This window comes from Marmota monax, unplaced genomic scaffold (genome assembly GCF_021218885.2).
Source record: "Marmota monax isolate L192 unplaced genomic scaffold, Marmota_monax_Labrador192_F-V1.1 WCK01_AAM20220418_F8-fsc00052, whole genome shotgun sequence".
Lineage (NCBI taxonomy): Eukaryota > Metazoa > Chordata > Mammalia > Rodentia > Sciuridae > Marmota > Marmota monax.
Window position 1 is genome coordinate 1359978 of NW_026693473.1, and position 21956 is coordinate 1381933.

Genomic DNA, 21956 nt, shown 5'->3' on the forward strand with positions numbered 1-21956 from the left:
TTTTGCCTTTGATTCCTGGTTGGAGAGAATTTCCTCATTTCCATACCTGTGAGTCCACAAACCAAAATTCAGAACAAACTCCAATAAAACATTATAACACTAACCAAAATCAAATGCTACTTTAAAAAAAACCAAACTATAAATTAAAAATGTCTCTCCAGTTTAAACTGGAAATACTGTTTTTAGATACCATTTGTTTATTCTTTCTGATTGAACCATGTTTTCTGAAATTACTACCATAAGACATGTATCTTGAATATGTACGTAAATATATAAATTATAACTTTACCATCATTCCTTTTCTGTAACCAGCTCTACATTTGTCCCTTGAATGCTCACAGACTTTAAGATGAATATCAAATATTAGCCCTTGGTAACAGGATACTGATGATGTGCAATGACAGAATTGGAGGAATTGGAAAGATAGTTGGATTTAGGAAAGAATGGTATCCAACATTTACTAGGCACTTACTATCTACCATATTCTGTTCTAAATCCTTTGTAGGTATTATCTACTCTAATCTTCCCTGGTATTCTTGCTATGTATCCCCATTTCAGTGAAAAGGAAACTAATGTACATGGATATTATGTGATTGCCAAGGTCATATGAACAGTATGTTTCAGAACCATGATTCAACCTAGGAAGTTGAATTCAAACACTCACACAGTTCACTACTGTACCAGAGTCTCTGCAGTAAAAGGAAATGTTACAATTTTACTCAGGAAAAATTGAGTTTGACTAGTTGACGCTTGGTCATTTGAGAAGAAATGTCCTGAAGATTGTGGAGATATGAAATTGGCAGTGGGGTAGAAATGAGGGTCAATGTTGGCATGCAGATAACTAGATGAACAGTCAAGTAGACCAATCATTCAAATGGTTTCTTTATTCAGCACCTGCTTTATGCCAGGTGCTGACCTAAAAACTAAGGATGGCTCATGGTGAACAGGACATTTGAAATGTCTGATCCTACAGGACTGACATTCTAGTGGGAGAAGATAAAGAAGTAAACAAATAAATTTCAGGGCTATAAAAAATCAAGATAATATAATAGTGTCTTCAGATATGTTTGTGGAGAGGCTGGCTGTTGTCTACTTCTGACAATTTATCAGATCAGTGAAAAAAAGTCTCCCTGAGGAGATAGCATTTTAGCTAACCTGCAATGATGAGGAATCTGCCATGAGAAGATGGCAGAGAGGGGCAGGCAGGAATGAGGAGCATTCTGAGAAAAAGGAGCAGCAAGTAGGAGTCCCTGAGAAATGTATAGCCAAAGACAGAAAAATGTTATGCCTTTATACAATTGTATTTTCTTTGTTTCAGTATCTCCTTTCTCCAGTATTCAGTGAACTGTACAAATTATCTCAGAATCTTCAACACCATATTATTTAGTAGACACACAGTGTGAATTTGTTCAATACATTAATGGATTTATTCATTTAGCAATCATTTTATTAAGCCTTCATGCATGTACCAGGTACTTCAGAGATACAAAGATGACCATGTGAAAGCCTGAGTCCTCAATGAATTAAAATATGTGGGGAGCAGAGTTGGAAATAATTAAAATTCAAGATGGTCAATACTATTGGTGCTAGCACAGTATTAGAAAAAAGAATGAGCTGGGTGCAACGACACATACCTATAGTTACCAGCAACTTGGGAAGCTGAGGCCGGAAGATTACAAGTTTGAGTCTAGCCTGTGAAACTTAGCAAGACGCTGTCTCAAAATAAAGTAGAAAGTGTTGGGGATGTAGCTCAGTAATAGAATTCTCCTCAGTGCATTCCCCAGTACTGCAAGAAGAAGAAGAAAGAAAAAGACAAAGAAAAAAACAAAAGACAGCTTACTCTTTATTTGGTGGGGGGTGATTTGGGGAAATTGCTTATGCAGCTTCAGATGACAAAGTTACAGCTGTGTCTTGAAGATTAAGATAGTTGGGGGCTGGGTGTAGTGACACACACCTGTAATCCCATCGACTCAAGAGTCTGAGGCAGAAGGATAGCGAGTTCAAAACCAGTCTCAATAAAAGCAAGGTGCTAAGCAATTCAATGAGACCCTGTCTCTAAATAAAATACAAAATAGGGCTGGGGATGTGGCTCAGTGATTGAGTGCCCCAAGTTCAATCTCCAACATTTCCTCACTACCTAAAAAAACGATAAGGGATGTTAAACAAACAAACAAACAAACAAAAACCCAGAGTGTATTCAGTACTACTGTGACAGGTTTGAGAACCATTGCAACAGGGTCTTGCAGTGGGGCAAAGAGATCGAACTCAACTTCAGTTGTGAATACAGCAAAGGCAAGTGGGAATTAATAGCCAAGGAGCAGGGCAGGCATCTGTGGATGAAAAACTATTAAAAAGGAACATCAAAGAGGATTCTGCCTAAACCAGTTTACCCGAATTTTTGCAGGGCAATGTTCAAACTCATTTGAACTGGGGAATGGTGGAGTAATGGACCCAGTCAGATATGGATGGTGATCAGAAAGTGAGGATGAGGGTGAGGGAGGAAGGATCTTGTCAAACTGACTTAGTAGGGCTCTTTACTAAAGCTAGATTTTATAAGAAAGTTCACACATGGGCCTAAGACAAGGTCAGGATGATGCCTAAAGTTCAGCCAAGCAAAGAATCTTAGGGGCGTAAATAAGAAAAGGCATTTTTGGCAAAAGGATCAGCTTGAGCAAACATTTGAAGGTGACAAAGTACATATCTGGTTTCCTAAACCCCAAGAAGTCTAGGAGTAGATACAATAAGTGAAAACCAGTAGTATGTGCAGAAAGAGTAGTAGCAGTCAGCAAGCTTAGTCAATAACTATCTGTAAATCATAACAAACAAAAACACAAAGAAGCCACTTAAAGGAGTGCCACTAGCCTAATGGGATGATTTCAGCATCATAAAGAATCATCATTATAATGGATTAAGACAACAGAAATGTAAAATGCATGCATTCATAATGATACTAAACAAACAAAAAATTTTGTGGTTAATATTGGAGTTTGCTAGGGTACTGACTCATTTCTCTGAATTTTATACTTAAGAGAAAAACACTCAGCATTTATCTAGTCTCTTCTCTATGAGCTTTATTTCAATCCAATGAGTTGGTTTGAGAAAGTTCTTTTTTGGAAGAATCCCCAAGATAAAGAATCATTGAGAGTACTAGAAATCAACTGTTCTAAAATAAAAGACTTAATATAAATACCAAAAAGCAATGTGAGGACTTTTTTGAATCTTGAATAGAACTAACTGTAAATGACATCTTGGACTCAAGCTGGGAAATTCAAATACATAGTATTAAATTACAGGAAGCAATTAGTGTTCATTTAGATACAATAATGGAGCTTAAACATTTTTTAAAATCTGCATCACTTTGAGATACAGACACGATTTTAAGAGTAAAATAATATTATATCTGAGATTTCTTTTAAAAAGGAGAGAAAGATAAAACTAGACTGGGGAAATGCTAATAAAATTTGATTCTGGGTAATAGATACTTTATTAAAAGTGGGCTCACTTTTGACCATCTTCAAATTTTGCTATTATAGTTTTTAGAAGGCCTACAGCCCTTCCTCCTTGATCTAATAATGCCCAGGCTGAGTAGGGGGCAGCAGTCTGCGGATTAAGTTATGGAACTAGCCCACTCTAAACGCTGATGCGGTGGGGCGATAGCCAAGGCCTAACACTGAGGAGCCTGAATTCCTCATCGCTCTCTCACAAGTCCCCTGGAAAGGGACTTTCTGAAATGAAAGCACCCAACCATTCTAGAAGGTTCTGAGACTTCCCAGGGATTTCCGAAAGAGTTTACAGGCTATAACTGGCAAATCGCTGTGAGACTGCCCTTTTCCTTAGCTCCTGGCGTTGACCCTGCGTGGGACGCTAAAAAGCTGCGGGCCACCTCTAGCAAGCTTACTGGGATTGAGGCTGTCCCTCTCCCATCCCTTCCCTCCCCACTCTCCTTTCCTCCTTCAGGTTTTCCGCCCTAACCCGGCTCCAGGATCCTCACACCGGCGCCTCGTCTCGCCCCGCCCCTCTAGCGCCTCGCCCCGCCCTGCATCCTTGTCCGGCCCCGCCCCTCCAGAGCCTCACCGCCCCCTGACCCGCGCGCGCCTTTTGCAGGGGAGGGGTAGGTTACCATAGCTACGGTGCACACAGAAACTGGACCTCCCTAGCTGTCCCTGGCTGGCCCGAGGAAAGAGGCAGCACCATGAGCCGCGTAGTGACCATCGAGAAGTCCTCGACTGACCGTCAATTATCTCAGCAACTGTGTCGGGAGAAGTCGAGGGGCTACTTTTCCTCCAATCGAACTTACGATTTCCTTTATGGTAAGGCTGCCCCAGAACCCGCTCCTGGGCTGTCGACTCTTGGGCCAGATTGACCTTACAGTTGGTAGGACCTTGCCGGGGAATGGTGAACGAAGGATGAACCTCTGGATAGACTCCCTGCCCAGAGTTGTCTATTGTTAGGCTGGGGCAGCTATGAAGCTCTTCAGATGGCCGCGCGCTCAGGTGCGCCATGCCAGGTGCACCGCGCGGGGACACCTTACTCTTTGTCTCTCTCCTGGGATCATTTGCTCAGATCTGAGCTATCTTTCTGAAACCTACTTCGGCGGAAAAGTATGGAGAGATTTGCAGATTTGGGTATTCATGTACACAATTTTCCCACATTCAAACTGCATACAATGCCCAGCAAAAATGATCTTCCAGCTCTCATTTGCTGGGCAGCTTCAAATTCTGCATTATAGATAAAGAGGCTGCAGTTTATCTCACTTTTGATTTTAGCGTTTTATTTTTCATTAAACGTTTTCTCTTCCATTAAAATACTGTTTAAAAACTATGTTCCTCTAGCGCCAATAAAGCTCCAGTTTATTTTAATTCTCCGACTTTCCACTTGTGTTCTAACTCTATTGGACCTCAAAGTCCTGTTCTATATATTCTCAAAATCTATTTCAACGCTGGTACATATGCTAGGTACTTCAAAATGTTAATTCAATTACCAAATTTACTGTTACATTTGTTACAACAGTCAAACATGATTTTATTTTTTTCCAGTTTTGTTCTCAGTAGCTCTAGGCTTTGGCCTGAATCTAGCATTGTTTCCAAACATATGGTGTTGCCTTTGGGATGCCCAGAGTCTTCTTTGAATGGGATCCTATAGGGTACCCATTTCCTGGATAGGAGCTATGTAATGATTGCTTACATATTCTGGCCCGGGATCTTTATTCATGCTTGGTTTCATCTTTTAAAATAAATCTAGTAAAGTCCTGTAAACATATCTCTATGTTGCTTTCAAAGGTAATTTGGGAAGGAAGATAAACATCTTCAGTAAAGACAAGCAAAGAATTTATTAAGCTTGTTGGTTGTTTTACCTCTAAGTGTCTCTTTTGCAGAGATTGCTAAATGTTTCCATATCCCTTGGAAAGATCAGAAATCCATTCATAATAGGTCAATTGAAAGTCTGCATTGTTACAATAAAACTGGCAAGCTCATGCAGCTAGTCATGGACAGGAAGCAAGGTATAACCAGGACAGACTAGAACCTGGACAGGAAAATTAAACACTAATGTGACATGCTTTCCTGCTTTCTTTCTTTGACCTTACAGTCTTTTACCCTGTTAGTGTTGACAGATTTAGCAAATAAAAATAGAGGATGTACAGTTAAATTTGAATTCCAGATAAAAAAACATAATATTTTAGTATAAATTTTTCATCCCATGCAATATTTGGGACATTTATATTAAAGAATTATTAATGGCTTATTTGAAATTCAGATTTAACTGGCAACTCTAGCTATCTGTATTTTATCTGGCATGTTATTGTTTTCTATGTGTGTGCTTCCTTTTTCCATTTGACAACCACTTGTGTATGGATTTATCTTACTAGAACAGGGGCTGGGGTGGCACTCTACATAACCTCTTAATCCTAAAGCTTACCACCAATTGTATAGAATAGAGTTTCATGTATCTTAGTTGAAGATTTAAAATAAATAACATTGATGCTGACCAGCTGGTAAGTTTGTTGACCTTGGGTCTGGTTTCCATCTGTAGGGAAAAAAAAAAAAAAAAGAAGTGACGGATTAGGTATGGGGTCAAAGGTACAAATATGAACACCTCTAAGCTCCTTAACTGTTATCTAAGAAGCCCTTGGTTATTTCCTTCACTTTTAATGTATTATTCTTTGCATCATTCTATTTCATTCACCCTGGTCTCTGCTGTTCTCCAACATATCAGTCATGTTTTCATCTTAGGGCCTTTCATCTAGTGATTTGCTCTCCTAAAATGTTCTTCCTCCAGATATTCATATAGCAAATCCCTCACCTTCAAGTTTCCTTACATGTTATGTTGTCATGAATTTAAAATTTGATCCCAGTCTCCCTTACCCTGATATCTTTTTTTAATAGCACTTATTATTCTCTAACATATTATATAATTTCTTGTTTATTATTTTTGTTGTTTAATGTGCTTACCATGAAGTCAGTTTTTAAAAATCTTTTTGTTGATGTATGTAGTCCAAGCATATAGGACATAATAGCCAGTCAAAAACACCTTGTTGTGTGAAGGAAAAAGGGAGCCTGAGCCCCTTGCAGCTTTTCAAATGTTGGTGGAAATATCAGATAACTACATCCAGCAGGTTGTTTTTTGGGGGCAACTACAGAGTCGTTAGGTTTTAAGAATTGACTCATTCAAGTTCGAATGAAACTTATTTCTAACATTACAATACCAGTTTACTAATATCTATGAAGAAATATATGTCACTCAGTTGCCTAGACTAGCTGGTCAGGGTATTTGTTTCCCCAGAGATAAGTCTACTTGGGAAATCAAGTGTCTCTCTGAAGACTGTTTATGAGTTCAGTGTCAAATCAGTTCATTTTAATGGGTGATGTAATCAATCACTAATATTCTTCATCATTAAAGATATACCTAATAAATAAGTTCTTATAACAGCAGGTTAATCTTCTATGGAACTTCAGAGAGATAACTTAGGCCCATCATCAATGTACAGTACTTATAAACGTAAGGAGTACATTCTGAAGATAGCTGACCTTATTTATTTCTTATTAGAAATTGAGAGTTCCTTACCATGTCTACCAATTCTGAGGAACTTTGCTATTTGCCTCTTCTTAGTACACTGAATATAGAACTAGTACCTAAATTTATTGTTTCTTTCTCTTGTAACTGGGCATAGTACATATGTATATATAATATCTTTTCTCTTAAAGTATTTTCTGGACTATGAAGGACTTCATAGGAAAGAAGAGAGCTATTTAGGGTATTGTGCTTGTAAAGATGCTGGTCTTTCTTTTTGCATTCCATTTTCATAAACTGACTTGGAATATACAGGAAAGAAATGTATCTAACAAATTCTCACTGGTAGATAGAATCGAATAATAGGGCCATCAGTTGCTGCAGAGTTAGGCAATAATTAAACTTTCTAATTTGTTTTCAAATTGAGAAATTACAAGGCAGACATGGTGTTACATACCTATAGTTCCAGATACTTAGTAGGCTAAGACAGGAGGATGGTTTGAGCCCAGGAGTTTAAGGCTAGTCTGGGTAACATAATGAGACCTCCATTTCAAAAAAAAAAAAAAAAAAAAGAAAAGAAAAAGAAGAAGAAAGAAGAAAGAAAATTATATTGCTTTGCTAGTGTTCTCACCCTAGGAGAATATTCTTTCTACTCCTTATACTACTTTATTATGTTTTTTCTCAGATCCATTGTTTATTGTGTCAAGTGCAAAAGACCACACACAGGCATATATTCAAGCCACCCTGATTCGAAGCCGACTGGTATGTCTGATTCATCTACTAAGGCAACCTAATGAATCTGAACTGTCTAGCATGGCTAACTGCTTTAATCAGATTGACAATCATCAGATCTCTACTGGATTTTAGGGTCTGCAGAAATTACTTTGCTATGATTACTAGGGGGCAAGGCATCTCAATACTTGTGATACAAGAGCCATTTGTTAATTTACTTTGATGGAAAAGATACTCATGCCTGGGTTGGAAGAATGCAAGCAGTATGAAAGCATATACAATATAAACTAATTCTAGCCCTGCCATGTAAATAGTCACTGTCATCAATTTCCTGAGTGTCCTTTTAGAGATTGTCTATGCATACAACAATTGTTTTCCCAATATTCGTTGTCTTGTTCTATTTTTTTAAAGTTTATAATATAAAGTGCTTTAGAAAATCTGATATTTTATATATGTATATAATTATGTTCTTTTTCTCCATTCATCCCTTTCCTAACATTAGAGAAAAGTTCCCAGATTTAGAAGCATGTTCAGTAACCTGATTCATTATCCAAGATATTCTCAGTATTGGAGCAAGTCCGATCCTCTCCCACCATTTATCAGTCGAGAATGGAGGGGACTTGAGAAGCATAAAGAAGTCCTCTGGCAGCTTTCCACGTAAGTGTCAGATGGCTCCTGACACTAAATATACTTGTGTATTTTTATTTTAAAAAATTTTAATGTATTTACTCTGCATTATTTAAAAATGTATGGTTATAATGTTTACCTGGACCAAGTTCTCTTGTTAAACCCCTTCTTCCAAAACAAGCTTGATTAAGGAGCAAAGGTTATACATTTATTGGTTAGTAGTTTTCAGAAGGTTGGCATGAAAAAAATATGTAAATTACTAATCCACAAATTATTATTTGTGAGAAACTTCCTTATGGAAATATTTTTATGCTGATTTTTTTTCAGAGAAATGTTAAAATTCTTTGTGTGTGTATGTGTGTATGTGTGTGTGTGTGTGTGTGTGTGTGTTTTACGTGGTGATAGAACTTAGGGCCTCACATATGCTAGGCAAGCATTCTACCACTGAGCTCAGTGTCTAAGCTTAGTGTCATATCTAAGAAATGTTAAATTCTTAACTAAAGCATACTCAATTTCTAGATTTTGGGGAAGGATTCTTTAAATTAAATTACTGGGAATTTCAGAATGTCTTAGGAACTGGAGAACTTGCTGGGGCTAATGACCCCTGAAGCCCAAGTAGTTTTTGAAATCATAGCTTGTTTGTCATCTGCAGGGAAGAGACTGGTATGCCTGCTAATAATGACCTGAAGGTTGCAGAATGTGTATACATTTATTGAAAACTTGCCACCAAAGATAGGAATGACTGCGTTTTTGTTACTTTGATCCATCTTTAGAAATTGTAAGTGCTCTTTTCTGCTAGTGTCCAAAATATTTTTTGGAGACTTACAGCCAAATCACCTTACTCTTGAAATCATTTTTTAAACTACAAGTTAATATTTAGTAAATTAACAAATGATAATGCTTTTGGAACTTTGTTATTCTCATGTGCTTTTAATTAAAAGTGGGCATTTTTATATACAGGATTTCACAAATATATTCATTTCTGAACTCTCACTCCCTATTACTAAGTTCTTGTTTCCTGGCTTACAGGAAGTAATCATGCCTAGTTTAAGATGTAGGACAGCTAAATGCATGATAACGAAGACTTCCCTGTTACTATGAGATATTCAGGCTCTATAGATGTAGAAATGTTAAGTAGAAATTAGAGGTGGAAATGATACACTTGAATAATGTTTTCCTGCTTCATTTTAGAATGGGCACTTGTTTTCAGATGCCTAAAGAAGTTTATGAAAATCCCGACGTTACTGGAAAGAATCGCTATAAATACTTTGACAGGTACAAAATGACTAATGAACATTTCAGTCTTGACATTGTTAAAAAATCTCTTTACATCAATGATAACAGCTATCATTTTAAGTGCATGCAATATACCAGGCACCACTTTAAAGTGCTTTGCATACATGCTGTCTAATCTTCACAACAGAAATGTAGCATAAGATACATATTAGCCACATTTTTCCAATAATGAAGCTGAAACTGAGAAGGAAAAGTAGATTACTCAAAATCGATAAGCAAGCTAGCTTGTGACAGAGCTGGAATTCCAACTAAGTCTGCCTAACTTTAGAGGTACTAATTGCAACTAAGAATGTATATTTGCAGAGATATCATGAAATTGTAGAGCAGGGAAAATTGTTAAAAAAGTGTTCAAATGGTCATTTGCTCTCTGTATGAACATTGTCCAAACCAACACATTAAAAAATTTACTTTATTTCATTTGAGACTAATTTCATGTGATAATTATATACCTTATTAAAATGAGATGAGAATTTTCCTGTAGGTGTTATGTAGGTTAGAAAAATAGTCTTGATATCACATCTGCATAAGCTTCCTCGAGAAAGTAAACTTCTAATCCATGTTATTATTTATGAGTAACTGCCTTATGGAGCTTTTCTGATATTAACTCAGGCATATTCAATTCCTAGACTTTTCTGGGGGGAAAAGGGGATGCTTTAAACTTTAAGTCATTGGGATTTTCAAAATGTCTCAGGGAGCTTGAGAACTTACTTTACTTTCATAAACTAAAGAAGTTTATGAAAATCCTGACGTTACTAGAAAGAATCGCTATAAATACTTTGACAGGTACAAAATGACTAATGAACATTTCAGTCTTGACATTGTTAGAAAATCTCTTCACATCAATGATAACAGCTATCATTTTAAGTGCATGCAATACACTTCACAGCTAATGGCTGGTGAAGCCCAAGTGGAGAACAGTTTCTGAAATCATGGCTTGTTTGCCATCACAAAGAAGATACTGGTATGCCTTCTGAAAACGCACATTCATTAGCTGTGTTCTACAGCTATTAAGTCTTCTGGGCCAGACTTGGGAATGTGCATTTTAAACAAGACCTTCCTCCCTCCCCTCAGTGATTTTATATATGCCAAAATTTTAGTATTTTTGTTACATGAGATATTTGTTGTGTGGCAGATCCCTCAGAAAACACACTAAGTCCTAGTTTTGCCCAAATTGAAGAGTATTTAGCCAGCTATACTGCTCCCCACAGGACCCATAACTGTCTGCAAGGAATAGCCCCATGCCTGAGCATTTTAGGATATTTAAAAGCAAAAACCACATCCGGGTTGATGTAGCTGCAGGCAAGCAGGTACAGAAGCTGGATTGGGCAATTAGCGAGACAATGCAATGGGTACATTGGTGTTTCCCACAGGATTTTCCAGGTTGGCATAGCAGCAAGGAAGCAGAAGGGAAATTGGTCAAAATGACCCTAGTTCAGTACAAATTAAGAGAATGGTTACTAATGTCTAGACAATCAATCTCTGACAAGGTACATTGCCAAAGTAAAATGGAAACAAAGGAGAACAATTTTACATTGTATAAGAATTGGCTATTTTGTGTTGCCAAGTCTAGGTAACTATTAATGGGTACAGAAGAGGGGCTTTCCCATGGGAGAAGCTTTTCTTACATGATAAGGAGTCTCAGGGAAAATAGAGTCTGTTTGGTCATTGCCCAGATAGCCTGGTCCATAATATATTCAAAGATTTTAAGAAACACATACTAAAATTAGAAGAAATGCAAAATGCAAAAGTCCCACACATCTGTGTTTTTCTTTTTCATCCCAGGCCCTTCCTTCCCTTTTATCAACAGATGCCACTCAGTGTTGTTTTTGCAGCAACCAAGTAAGTGACCATTATTTCAAAACACTCTTTTGATTTGTTATTTCCTTCCATATTTGCTTTTAGAAGATAGTTCTCTAAATCAATATTTTTCAAACTGTGGATCAAAACCAGTAGAAAGTGTGAAATTTTCTAGTGGGTCATGAGCAGCATTTTAAAAAACAAACAACAATAGAAAATAACCAGAGTATCAGACATATTGAGGAAGAGTTGTTTTTTGGTATACCTTTTAAGATGGGTATATGCATGTTTTATGTATATAATGAATTATGATAAAAGTGTATTTCTTATTATGAGTTGTCTTAGTCTAAATATTGTAATAAAATACCATAGAATGGGTAATTTATGCATAATAGAAATGTGTTTCTCTGGGCTGGGGATGTGGCTCAAGCGGTAACGCGCTCGCCTGGCATGTGCGGGGCGCTGGGTTCGGTCCTCAGAACCACATAAAAATAAAATAAAACCGAAAACTGAAAAATAAATATTTAAAAATTCTCTCACTCTCTCTCTCTCTTTCTCTCTCTCTCTCTCCCTCTCTCCCTCCCTCCCTCCCTCCCTTCCTCCCTCCTCTCTCTCTCTCTCTTTAAAAAAAAAAGAAATATGTTTCTCATAGTTTTGAAGACTGGGGAGTCCAAGATCAAAGCACTAACACTTGGTGTCTGGTGAAGACCTTACATGGCACGGAGGAGCAAATGCTATGTTTTCACACAGTAAAAGGTGAAAGGGCAAAAAGGGCCTTTTAACTAATTACCTCCAGCCCTTTTGTAAGGCACCAAATGCTCTTATGAGGCTTTATCACTTCCAAAATAGGCCCCACCTCTTAATATTATCAAAATTGGAATTGAGTTCCAACATGAAGTTTGGTTAAGACATATATTCAAACCATAGCAGTTATGATTAAGAGAAAAAAGTTTAATATTCTTTAAATGTCTTCTTTTGCTTCCCTGAAACTCACACTTATTTGATGATGACTCTTCAACATTTTATCCGAAAAACTAATAAATTAAGGAATATTTTGGAATGCTAGAATTTTATAATTTAATAATCATTTAACCTATACAAGGCAATGTGATTTACAAAGATAAGTAAAATATAGTTTTTCTTGCACAAAAAATTGAACCACGATGAGAGAAGTAAAATTCAAGGGCTGAATCTGGTATAAATGTCTTCCATTTTTTAGGGCCAGGCAGCAGTTTATGTAGAGCATTACATTGAAAATCTAGTTTTTTGCAATACGTTTTCCTGTTAACATACCTTAATATTTCTCTGTGATTTCAAGGTATTCATGAAATGTTCAGGAAAAGATGCCTTTTTTAAAGTCTCAAATTCTGAATAGAAATGTGTTTAGGACTGGGTTTCAAACATGCATTTAAATGATGTAGTTATTCTTAATGATATACATATATAGCATCTTGTGAATAAGACATATGTTGTAAAATATCTATAATCCTCAAAATAAATGCCAAATTGGATCTTACTTCTTCCTTGATTTTTTTTTTTTTTTTTTAAGACTTGAGATAGAGAATAGATTCCCTGCTCTTCCCAGATGGAGCAATTTTCTAAGGTGCCAGCTTATCAAGGAGAGATGCAGACTTGTAGGAAATGCTTTGTGTGAGCAAAGGGGGAGCTATGAGATGGGTAGATCCCTACAGATCCCCTGGCAATTCTTTATTTATTTATTTATTTATTTATTTTTTTAAAATATTTATTTATTTAGTTAGTTAGTTCTCGACAGACACAACATCTTTGTTGGTATGTGGTGCTGAGGATCGAACCTGGGCCACACGCATTCCAGGCGAGCGCACTACCGCTTGAGCCACATCCCCAGCCCCCCTGGCAATTCTTTAGAAGCAGGCTCATGGGATTGCCTACTTTGGAGGTCATAGTTACCTCCTGTATAACCATTGTTAAATTATAGGGAGTTCAAGGCCTACAGTGATTAACACCATGCTTCTCCTGCTCCTACCTAAGTAACAATGACATAAGGAATAAAAATTCTCCCCAAAAGTTAGACCATGACATTGGCATGCTACAAGTTTTTACTATGGAAGTTTTGAAAGAATGAATCAGTATTCCTAAGCAAAGCCAACTCTGGAATCCGGGCAGGTTTGCGTTTCTGAGCAGGGAAGAAAGTGCCACCTGTATTAGTGGGAGTGGATTGTCTAGGGAGCAGCTGGCCTTCTCCAGCCACAGCCTTTTCATGGCTGGTTGTTGGATCTTTGGATTCTGTGTAAACATCTTGGCATTGAGAAAAAGGAGTTAAAACTCTGAAAACATTCAATGAAATCTCTTTGTATGCAGCTCTGTTGGATGAGGGAGGGAAAATTCAGAAGATGGGTGAGGCAGATAGTGAGGCCCCCTGATACCTGGGCTGTGGCAGAGGGAGAGTATTTGACCATGAGAATGGGCTGGAACAGATCAGGGTCAGGTCAAACAAAAAGTAGGTGGGGAGATTTTGGGTCTGAGTCTTGAAGGAAGAGGTTTCTTCTTTCTCATTCATAGTTTACTCTCCCCTAAAACCAACTGAAATGGGAGGAAAAGCATAGGTTAGAGAAAATAAGTCATGCTTCTCCTGTTCTTTCCGAAGTAACAATGATATAAAGAATAAAAATTATGAATAAGTGTAGGAGTTCTATCAAAGTAGCATTCCTCTTTTGCATCCTTCTCTTGGGCACTTCTTTAAAAAAAAAAAAGAATACAAACAACAATAAGTATTGTCAAGGATGTGGGGGAAAAGGCACACAAGTACATAGCTGGTGGGACTGCAAATTGATGCAGCCAATATGGAGAGCAGTTTGGAGATTCCTTAGAAAACTGGGAATGGAACCACCTTTTGACCCAGCTATCCCACTCCTATAGCATACTATAGGGACACAGCCACATCAATGTTTATAGCAGCACAATTCACAATAGCTAAACTGTGGAACCAATCTAGATGCCCTTCAATAGATGAATGGATAAAGAAAATATGGTATATATACCCAATGGAATATTATTCAGCAATAAAAGAGAATAAAATCATGGCATTTGCAGGTAAATGGATGGAGCTGGAGAAGATAATGCCAAGTGAATTAGCTAATCCCCAAACCTAAATGCCAAATATTTTCTCTGATATAAGGAGGCTCAGTCATAGTGAGGTTGGGAGGGGAGCAGGGGAGGATTAGAAGAACTCTAGATAGGGCAAAAGGGTGGGAGGGGAAGAGAAGGGATATGGTGGAATGAGATGGACATCATTACCTTAAGTACATGTGTGAAGACAGGAATGGTGTGAATATACTTTGCATACAACAAGAGATATGAACAATTGTGCTCTATACATGTAATATGAACTCTAATGCATTCTGCTGTCATATATAACACATTAGAAGAAAAAAAAAGACACTAATCCATCAGAAAACTTTGTCAGAAGAATTAATTAGACCTTATCATAATCCAAGACATTACCATAATTTGATAAAATGGTTCAAATGAACAATTATTTATTTTGGAATAAACATTCTCTTGATTCAAGCTAATAGTATGATAATATAATAAACTTTAACGTAATCTGGGATGATGTAAAGCTGGTTTGAAGTTATTTTCTCAACTGGAATTTAATAGTAGAATTGTTTCTGCTGAAAACATAAGAAACCATAAATACCTGTATTGTCTACATATGTTAGAAATTCACAGCAACTGCAGTAAAACTGATTTCAAAGTATTTGTTCCATCACAGGTTGAAACTCCAAATAAGCACTCCTTTCTAAACGGCTTGAAATGCATTTTTCTTAATCTGTTGTATATACTGTACTACCTCTGTTCTTTAAAATGGAAATATCTTTTTTTGTTGTTGTTTTATGTGTGTAGTGCTGGAGATTGAGCTCAGGGCCTCATACATGCCAGGCAGGCCCTCTACCACTAAACCATACCCTTAGCCCCTTGCCCTTATCTTTAGTTATTTATTATTTATGTAATTTAACCAGTTCTTCTTCTACCTGGGGGGGCTTTTTTAATAATTAAAGTGGCTATAGTTTTTTTCTTTCTTATTTTAAAACAAATACACACACATGTTCACATATTAAAGAAGAAAATTTAGAAAACTATAAAGATGAAAAAATTCTCTCCGCAATTCTACCAAGAACTAATTACTATTTTTTTTGCCATGAAAGCAATTTTTTTGTTCTAATTACTATTATTGTGTTATATTTTCATCTAGTCACTTCTCTGTGTGTAAAATTCCAGTTTTTAAAAACATAAAAATGGAATTCTACTATATACTCTGTTTAATAGTATCCTTTTTCCTGCTTTTAATGAACCACAAATATTTTTGCATATTTATAATTATAGATTGCAGTATTATTTTGAGCAGATGCATAAATTTCATTATGGATGTTCCATAATTTTAAAATAATTTTTATTTTGCTTGTAATCATTTAGGTTTCTAATTTTTCACTCTTTTATGAAGCTTTATGAACATGTGTGCATATATATCTTTGTATACTTGTACACTTGTCAAATCATTTCCTATAGTAAATTTCTAGGAGTACAATTGCTGAGGCGAAAGGTATTTAAGGGTTTGATATATATTAATAAAGTACCTGTCAGCCCGTTGTACCTGTTTGCATTTCCAACAGTTGTTTTTAAACATGCCCATTTTTCACAACCTCATCAATGCCAGCTACTTTTTTTTTTTTTTTAATTTAATTTAATTTTTTATTGTGGGTTGTTCAAAACATTACAAATTTCTTGACATATCATATTCCACACTTTGATTCAAGTGGGTTATGAACTCCCACCTTCACCCCATACACAGATTGCAGAATCACATCAGTTACACATCCATTGATTTACAAATTGCCATACTAGTGTCTGTTGTGCTCCGCTGCCTTTCCCATCCTCCACCCTCCCCCCTCCCCACCTCTCCCCTCCCCTCCCCTCCTCTCTCTCTACCTCCTCCACTGTATAACCCTGAGGGTCTCCTTCCATTACCATGCAATTTACCTTCTCTCTCCCTTTCCCTCCCACCTTTCATCCCTGTTAAATGTTAATCTTCTTCTCCTGCTCTTCGTCCCTACTCTGTTCTTAGTTACTCTCCTTATATCAAAGAAGACATTTGGCATTTGTTTTTTAGGGATTGGCTAGCTTCACTTAGCATAATCTGCTCTAATGCCATCCATTTCCCTGTAAATTCTATGATTTTGTCATTTTTTAATGCAGAGTAATACTCCATTGTGTATAAATGCCACATTTTTTTTTATCCATTCATCCATTGAAGGGCATCTAGGTTGGTTCCACAGTCTTGCTATTGTGAACTGTGCTGCTATGAACATCGATGTAGCAGTGTCCCTGTAGCATGCTCTTTTTAGGTCTTTAGGGAATAGACCAAGAAGGGGAATAGCTGGGTCAAATGGTGGCTCCATTCCCAGCTTTCCAAGAAATCTCCATACTGCTTTCCAAATTGGCTGCACCAATCTGCAGTCCCACCAGCAATGTACAAGTGTACCCTTTTCCCCACATCCTCGCCAGCACTTGTTGTTGTTTGACTTCCTAATGGCTGCCAATCTTACTGGAGTGAGATGGTATCTTAGAGTGGTTTTGATTTGCATTTCTCTGACACCTAGAGATGTTGAGCATTTTTTCATGTACTTGTTGATTGACTGTATGTCCTCCTCTGAGAAGTGTCTGTTCAGGTCCTTGGCCCATTTGTTGATTGGGTTGTTTGTTCTCTTATTGTCTAATTTTCTGAGTTCTTTGTATACTCTGGATATTAGGGCTCTATCTGAAGTGTGAGGAGTAAAGATTTGGTCCCAGGGTGTAGGCTCCCTATTTACCTCTCTTATTGTTTCTTTTGCTGAGAAAAAACTTTTTAGTTTGAGTAAGTCCCATTTGTTGATTCTAGTTATTAACTTTTGTGCTATGGGTGTCCTATTGAGGAATTTGGAGCCCGACCCCACCAACTGTAGATCGTAGCCAACTTTTTCTTCTATCAGACGGCGCGTCTCTGATTTGATATCAAGCTCCTTGATCCATTTTGAATTCACTTTTGTGCATGGCGAGAGAAAGGGATTCAGTTTCATTTTGTTGCATATGGATTTCCAGTTTTCCCAGCACCATTTGTTGAAGATGCTATCCTTCCTCCATTGCATGCTTTTAGCCCCTTTATCAAATATAAGATAGTTGTAGTTTTGTGGATTGGTTTCTGTGTCCTCTATTCTGTACCATTGGTCCACCCGCCTGTTTTGGTACCAGTACCATGCTGTTTTTGTTACTATTGCTCTGTAGTATAGTTTGAAGTCTGGTATTGCTATACCGCCTGATTCACACTTCTTGCTTAGCATTGTTTTTGCTATTCTGGGTCTTTTATTTTTCCATATGAATTTCATGATTGCTTTCTCTATTTGTACAAGAAATGCCGTTGGGATTTTGATTGGCATTGCATTAAACCTATAGAGAACTTTTGGTAATATCGCCATTTTGATGATGTTAGTTCTGCCTATCCATGAACAGGGTATATTTTTCCATCTTCTAAGATCTTCTTCTATTTCTCTCTTTAGGGTTCTGTAGTTTTCATTGTATAAGTCTTTCACCTCTTTTGTTAGGTTGATTCCCAAGTATTTTATTTTTTTTGAAGATATTTTGAATGGAGTGGTTGTCCTCATTTCCATTTCAGAGGATTTGTCGCTGATATACAGGAATGCCTTTGATTTATGCGTGTTGATTTTATATCCTGCCACTTTTCTGAATTCATTTATTAGCTCTAATAGTTTCTTTGTAGAGCCTTTTGGGTCTGCTAGGTATAGAATCATATCATCTGCAAATAGTGATAATTTAAGTTCTTCTTTTCCTATTTTTATGCCTTTAATTTCTTTCGTCTGTCTAATTGCTCTGGCCAGTGTTTCGAGAACTATGTTGAAGAGAAGTGGAGAGAGAGGGCATCCCTGTCTTGTTCCAGATTTTAGAGGGAATGCCTTCAGTTTTTCTCCATTCAGAATGATGCTAGCCTGAGGCTTAGCATAGATTGCTTTTACAATATTGAGGTATGTTCCTGTTATCCCTAGTTTTTCTAGAGTTTTGAACATAAAGGGATGCTGTACTTTGTCGAATGCTTTTTCCGCATCTATCGAGATGATCATATGGTTCTTATTTTTAAGTCTATTGATGTGGTGAATAACATTTATTGATTTCCGTATATTGAACCAGCCTTGCATCCCAGGGATGAATCCTACTTGATCATGGTGTACAATTTTTTGATATGTTTTTGTATCCGATTCGCCAGAATTTTATTGAGGATTTTTGCATCTAGGTTCATTAGAGATATTGGTCTGTAGTTTTCTTTCTTTGAAGTGTCTTTGTCTGGTTTAGGTATCAGGGTGATGTTGGCCTCATAGAATGAATTTGGAAGTTCTCCCTCCTTTTCTATTTCCTGAAGTAGCTTGAAAAGTATTGGTATTAGTTCTTCTTTAAAGGTTTTGTAAAATTCTGCTGTATACCCATCCGGACCTGGGCTTTTCTTAGTTGGTAGTCTTTTGATGGTTTCTTCTATTTCCTCAATTGATATTGGTCTGTTTAGGTTTTCTATATCCTCCTGACTCAATCTGGGCAGATCATATGACTTAAGAAATTTATCTATGCCTTCACTATCTTCTAATTTATTGGAGTATAAGGATTCAAAATAGTTTTTGATTATCTTCTGTATTTCTGAAGTGTCTGTTGTGATATTGCCTTTTTCATCCCGTATGCTAGTAATTTGAGTTCTCTCTCTTCTTCTCTTCGCTAGCATCGCTAAGGGTCTGTCGATTTTGTTTATTTTTTCAAAGAACCAACTTTTAGTTTTGTCAATTTTTTCAATCGTTTCTTTTGTTTCGATTTCATTAATTTCAGCTCTGATTTTAATTATTTCTTGCCTTCTACTTCTTTTGCTGTTGTTTTGCTCTTCTTTTTCAAGGATTTTGAGATGAAGTATGAGATCATTTATTTGTTGGTTTTTTCTTTTTTTAAGGAATGAACTCCAAGCAATGAATTTTCCTCTTAGAACTGCTTTCAATGTGTCCCATAGATTCCGATATGTTGTGTCTGTGTTTTCATTTATCTCTAAGAATTTTTTAATTTCCTTCTTGATGTCTTCTATAACCCATTGATCATTCAGTAACCTATTGTTCATTCTCCAAGTGATGTATGCTTTCTCCTTCCTTCTTTTATCGTTGATTTTCAGTTTCATTCCATTATGATCAGATAAGATGCATGGTATTATCTCTACTCCTTTATATTGTCTAAGAGTTGCCCTGTGACATAATATATGATCTATTTTTGAGAAGGATCCATGTGCTGCTGAGAAAAAAGTGTAACTGCTTGATGTTGGGTGGTATACTCTATATATGTCAATTAGGTCTAGGTTATTAATAGTGTTATTGAGTTCTATAGTTTCCTTATTCAACTTTTGTTTGGAAGATCTGTCCAGTGGCAAGAGAGGTGTGTTGAAGTCTCCCATGATTATGGTGTGGTGGTCTATTAGACTCTTGAACTTGAGAAGAGTTTGTTTGACAAACATAGCTGCACCATTGTTTGGGGCATAAATATTTATGATTGTTATGTCTTGTTGGTGTATGGTTCCCTTAAGCAGTATGTAGTGTCCCTCTTTATCTCTTTTGATTAACTTTGGCTTGAAATCTATTTTATTTGATATGAGTATGGACACGCCTGCTTGTTTCCGAAGTCCATATGAGTGATATGATTTTTCCCAACCTTTCACCTTCAGCCTATGTATGTCTTTTCCTATCAAATGCGTCTCCTGTAGGCAGCATATTGTTGGGTCTTGTTTTGTGATCCATTCTACTAGCCTGTGTCTCTTAATTGGTGAGTTTAAGCCATTAACATTTAGGGTTATTATTGAGATATGGGTTGTTCTTCCAGCCATATTTGTTTATTTCTGTTACTAAACATTGTTTGTTTTCCTCTTTGATTATTTCCCCCCCCCCCTTTACTGTCCTACCTCCCACTGTTGGTTTTCATTGTTATTTTCCATTTCCTCTTCCTGTAATGCTTTGGCGAGGATGTTTTGAAGAGATGGTTTTCTAGCTGCGAATTCTTTAAACTTTTGTTTATCGTGGAAGGTTTTAATTTCATCCTCCATCCTGAAGCTTAATTTCGCTGGATACACAATTCTTGGTTGGAACCCATTTTCTTTCAGTGTTTGAAATATGTTATTCCAGGATCTTCTAGCTTTCAGAGTCTGTGTTGAAAGATCAGCTGTTATCCTGATTGGCTTACCCCTAAATGTAATCTGCTTCCTTTCTCTTGTAGCTTTTAAAATTCTCTCCTTATTCTGTATGTTGGGCATCTTCATTATAATGTGTCTAGGTGTGGATCTCTTATGATTTTGCACATTCGGCGTCCTGTAGGCTTCTAGGATTTGGGATTCTGTCTCATTCTTCAAGTCTGGGAAGTTTTCTTGTATTATTTCATTGAATAGACTGCTCATTCCTTTGGTTTGGAGCTCTGTACCTTCCTGTATCCCAATGACTCTTAAGTTTGGTCTCTTAATGTTATCCCATATTTCTTGGATGTTCTGCTCATGGTTTCTTAACAGTCTTGCTGAGCTGTCTATGTTCTTTTCCAGTTGAAATACTTTGTCTTCATTGTCTGATGTTCTATCTTCTAAGTGTTCTACTCTGCTGGTAGTATATCTTCTTTCACCTCTTTTGTTAGGTTGATTCCCAAGTATTTTATTTTTTTTGAAGATATTTTGAATGGAGTGGTTGTCCTCATTTCCATTTCAGAGGATTTGTCGCTGATATACAGGAATGCCTTTGATTTATGCGTGTTGATTTTAAATCCTGCCACTTTGCTGAATTCATTTATTAGCTCTAATAGTTTCTTTGTAGAGCCTTTTGGGTCTGCTAGATATAGAATCATATCATCTGCAAATAGTGATAATTTAATTTCTTCTTTTCCTATTTTTATGCCTTTAATTTCTTTCGTCTGTCTAATTGCTCTGGCCAGTGTTTCGAGAACTATGTTGAAGAGAAGTGGAGAGAGAGGGCATCCCTGTCTTGTTCCAGATTTTAGAGGGAATGCCTTCAGTTTTTCTCCATTCAGAATAATGCTAGCCTGAGGCTTAGCATAGATTGCTTTTACAATATTGAGGTATGTTCCTGTTATCCCTAGTTTTTCTAGAGTTTTGAACATAAAGGGATGCTGTACTTTGTCAAATGCTTTTTCCGCATCTATCGAGATGATCATATGGTTCTTATTTTTAAGTCTATTGATGTGGTGAATAACATTTATTGATTTCCGTATATTGAACCAGCCTTGCATCCCAGGGATGAATCCTACTTGATCATGGTGTACAATTTTTTTTATATGTTTTTGTATCCGATTCGCCAGAATTTTATTGAGGATTTTTGCATCTAGGTTCATTAGAGATATTGGTCTGTAGTTTTCTTTCTTTGAAGTGTCTTTGTCTGGTTTAGGTATCAGGG

General features: G+C 36.8%; 1 protein-coding gene across 2 annotated transcripts in view; it reads left to right on the forward strand.

Moving 5' to 3' along the window:
- Positions 1 to 4071: 4071 nt before the first annotated feature.
- The window catches only part of Cfap91 (cilia and flagella associated protein 91), an 81366-nt gene continuing 63481 nt past the window's right edge, over positions 4072 to 21956 (forward strand). For both annotated transcript variants that reach the window (XM_046458042.2, XM_046458041.2), the window contains exons 1-5: positions 4072 to 4310; positions 7694 to 7770; positions 8243 to 8397; positions 9559 to 9642; positions 11446 to 11502. In XM_046458042.2, the coding sequence (XP_046313998.1) occupies positions 4193 to 4310; positions 7694 to 7770; positions 8243 to 8397; positions 9559 to 9642; positions 11446 to 11502 (491 nt within the window). In that variant the 5' untranslated portion in view covers positions 4072 to 4192. The remainder of the gene's footprint in view (positions 4311 to 7693; positions 7771 to 8242; positions 8398 to 9558; positions 9643 to 11445; positions 11503 to 21956) is intronic.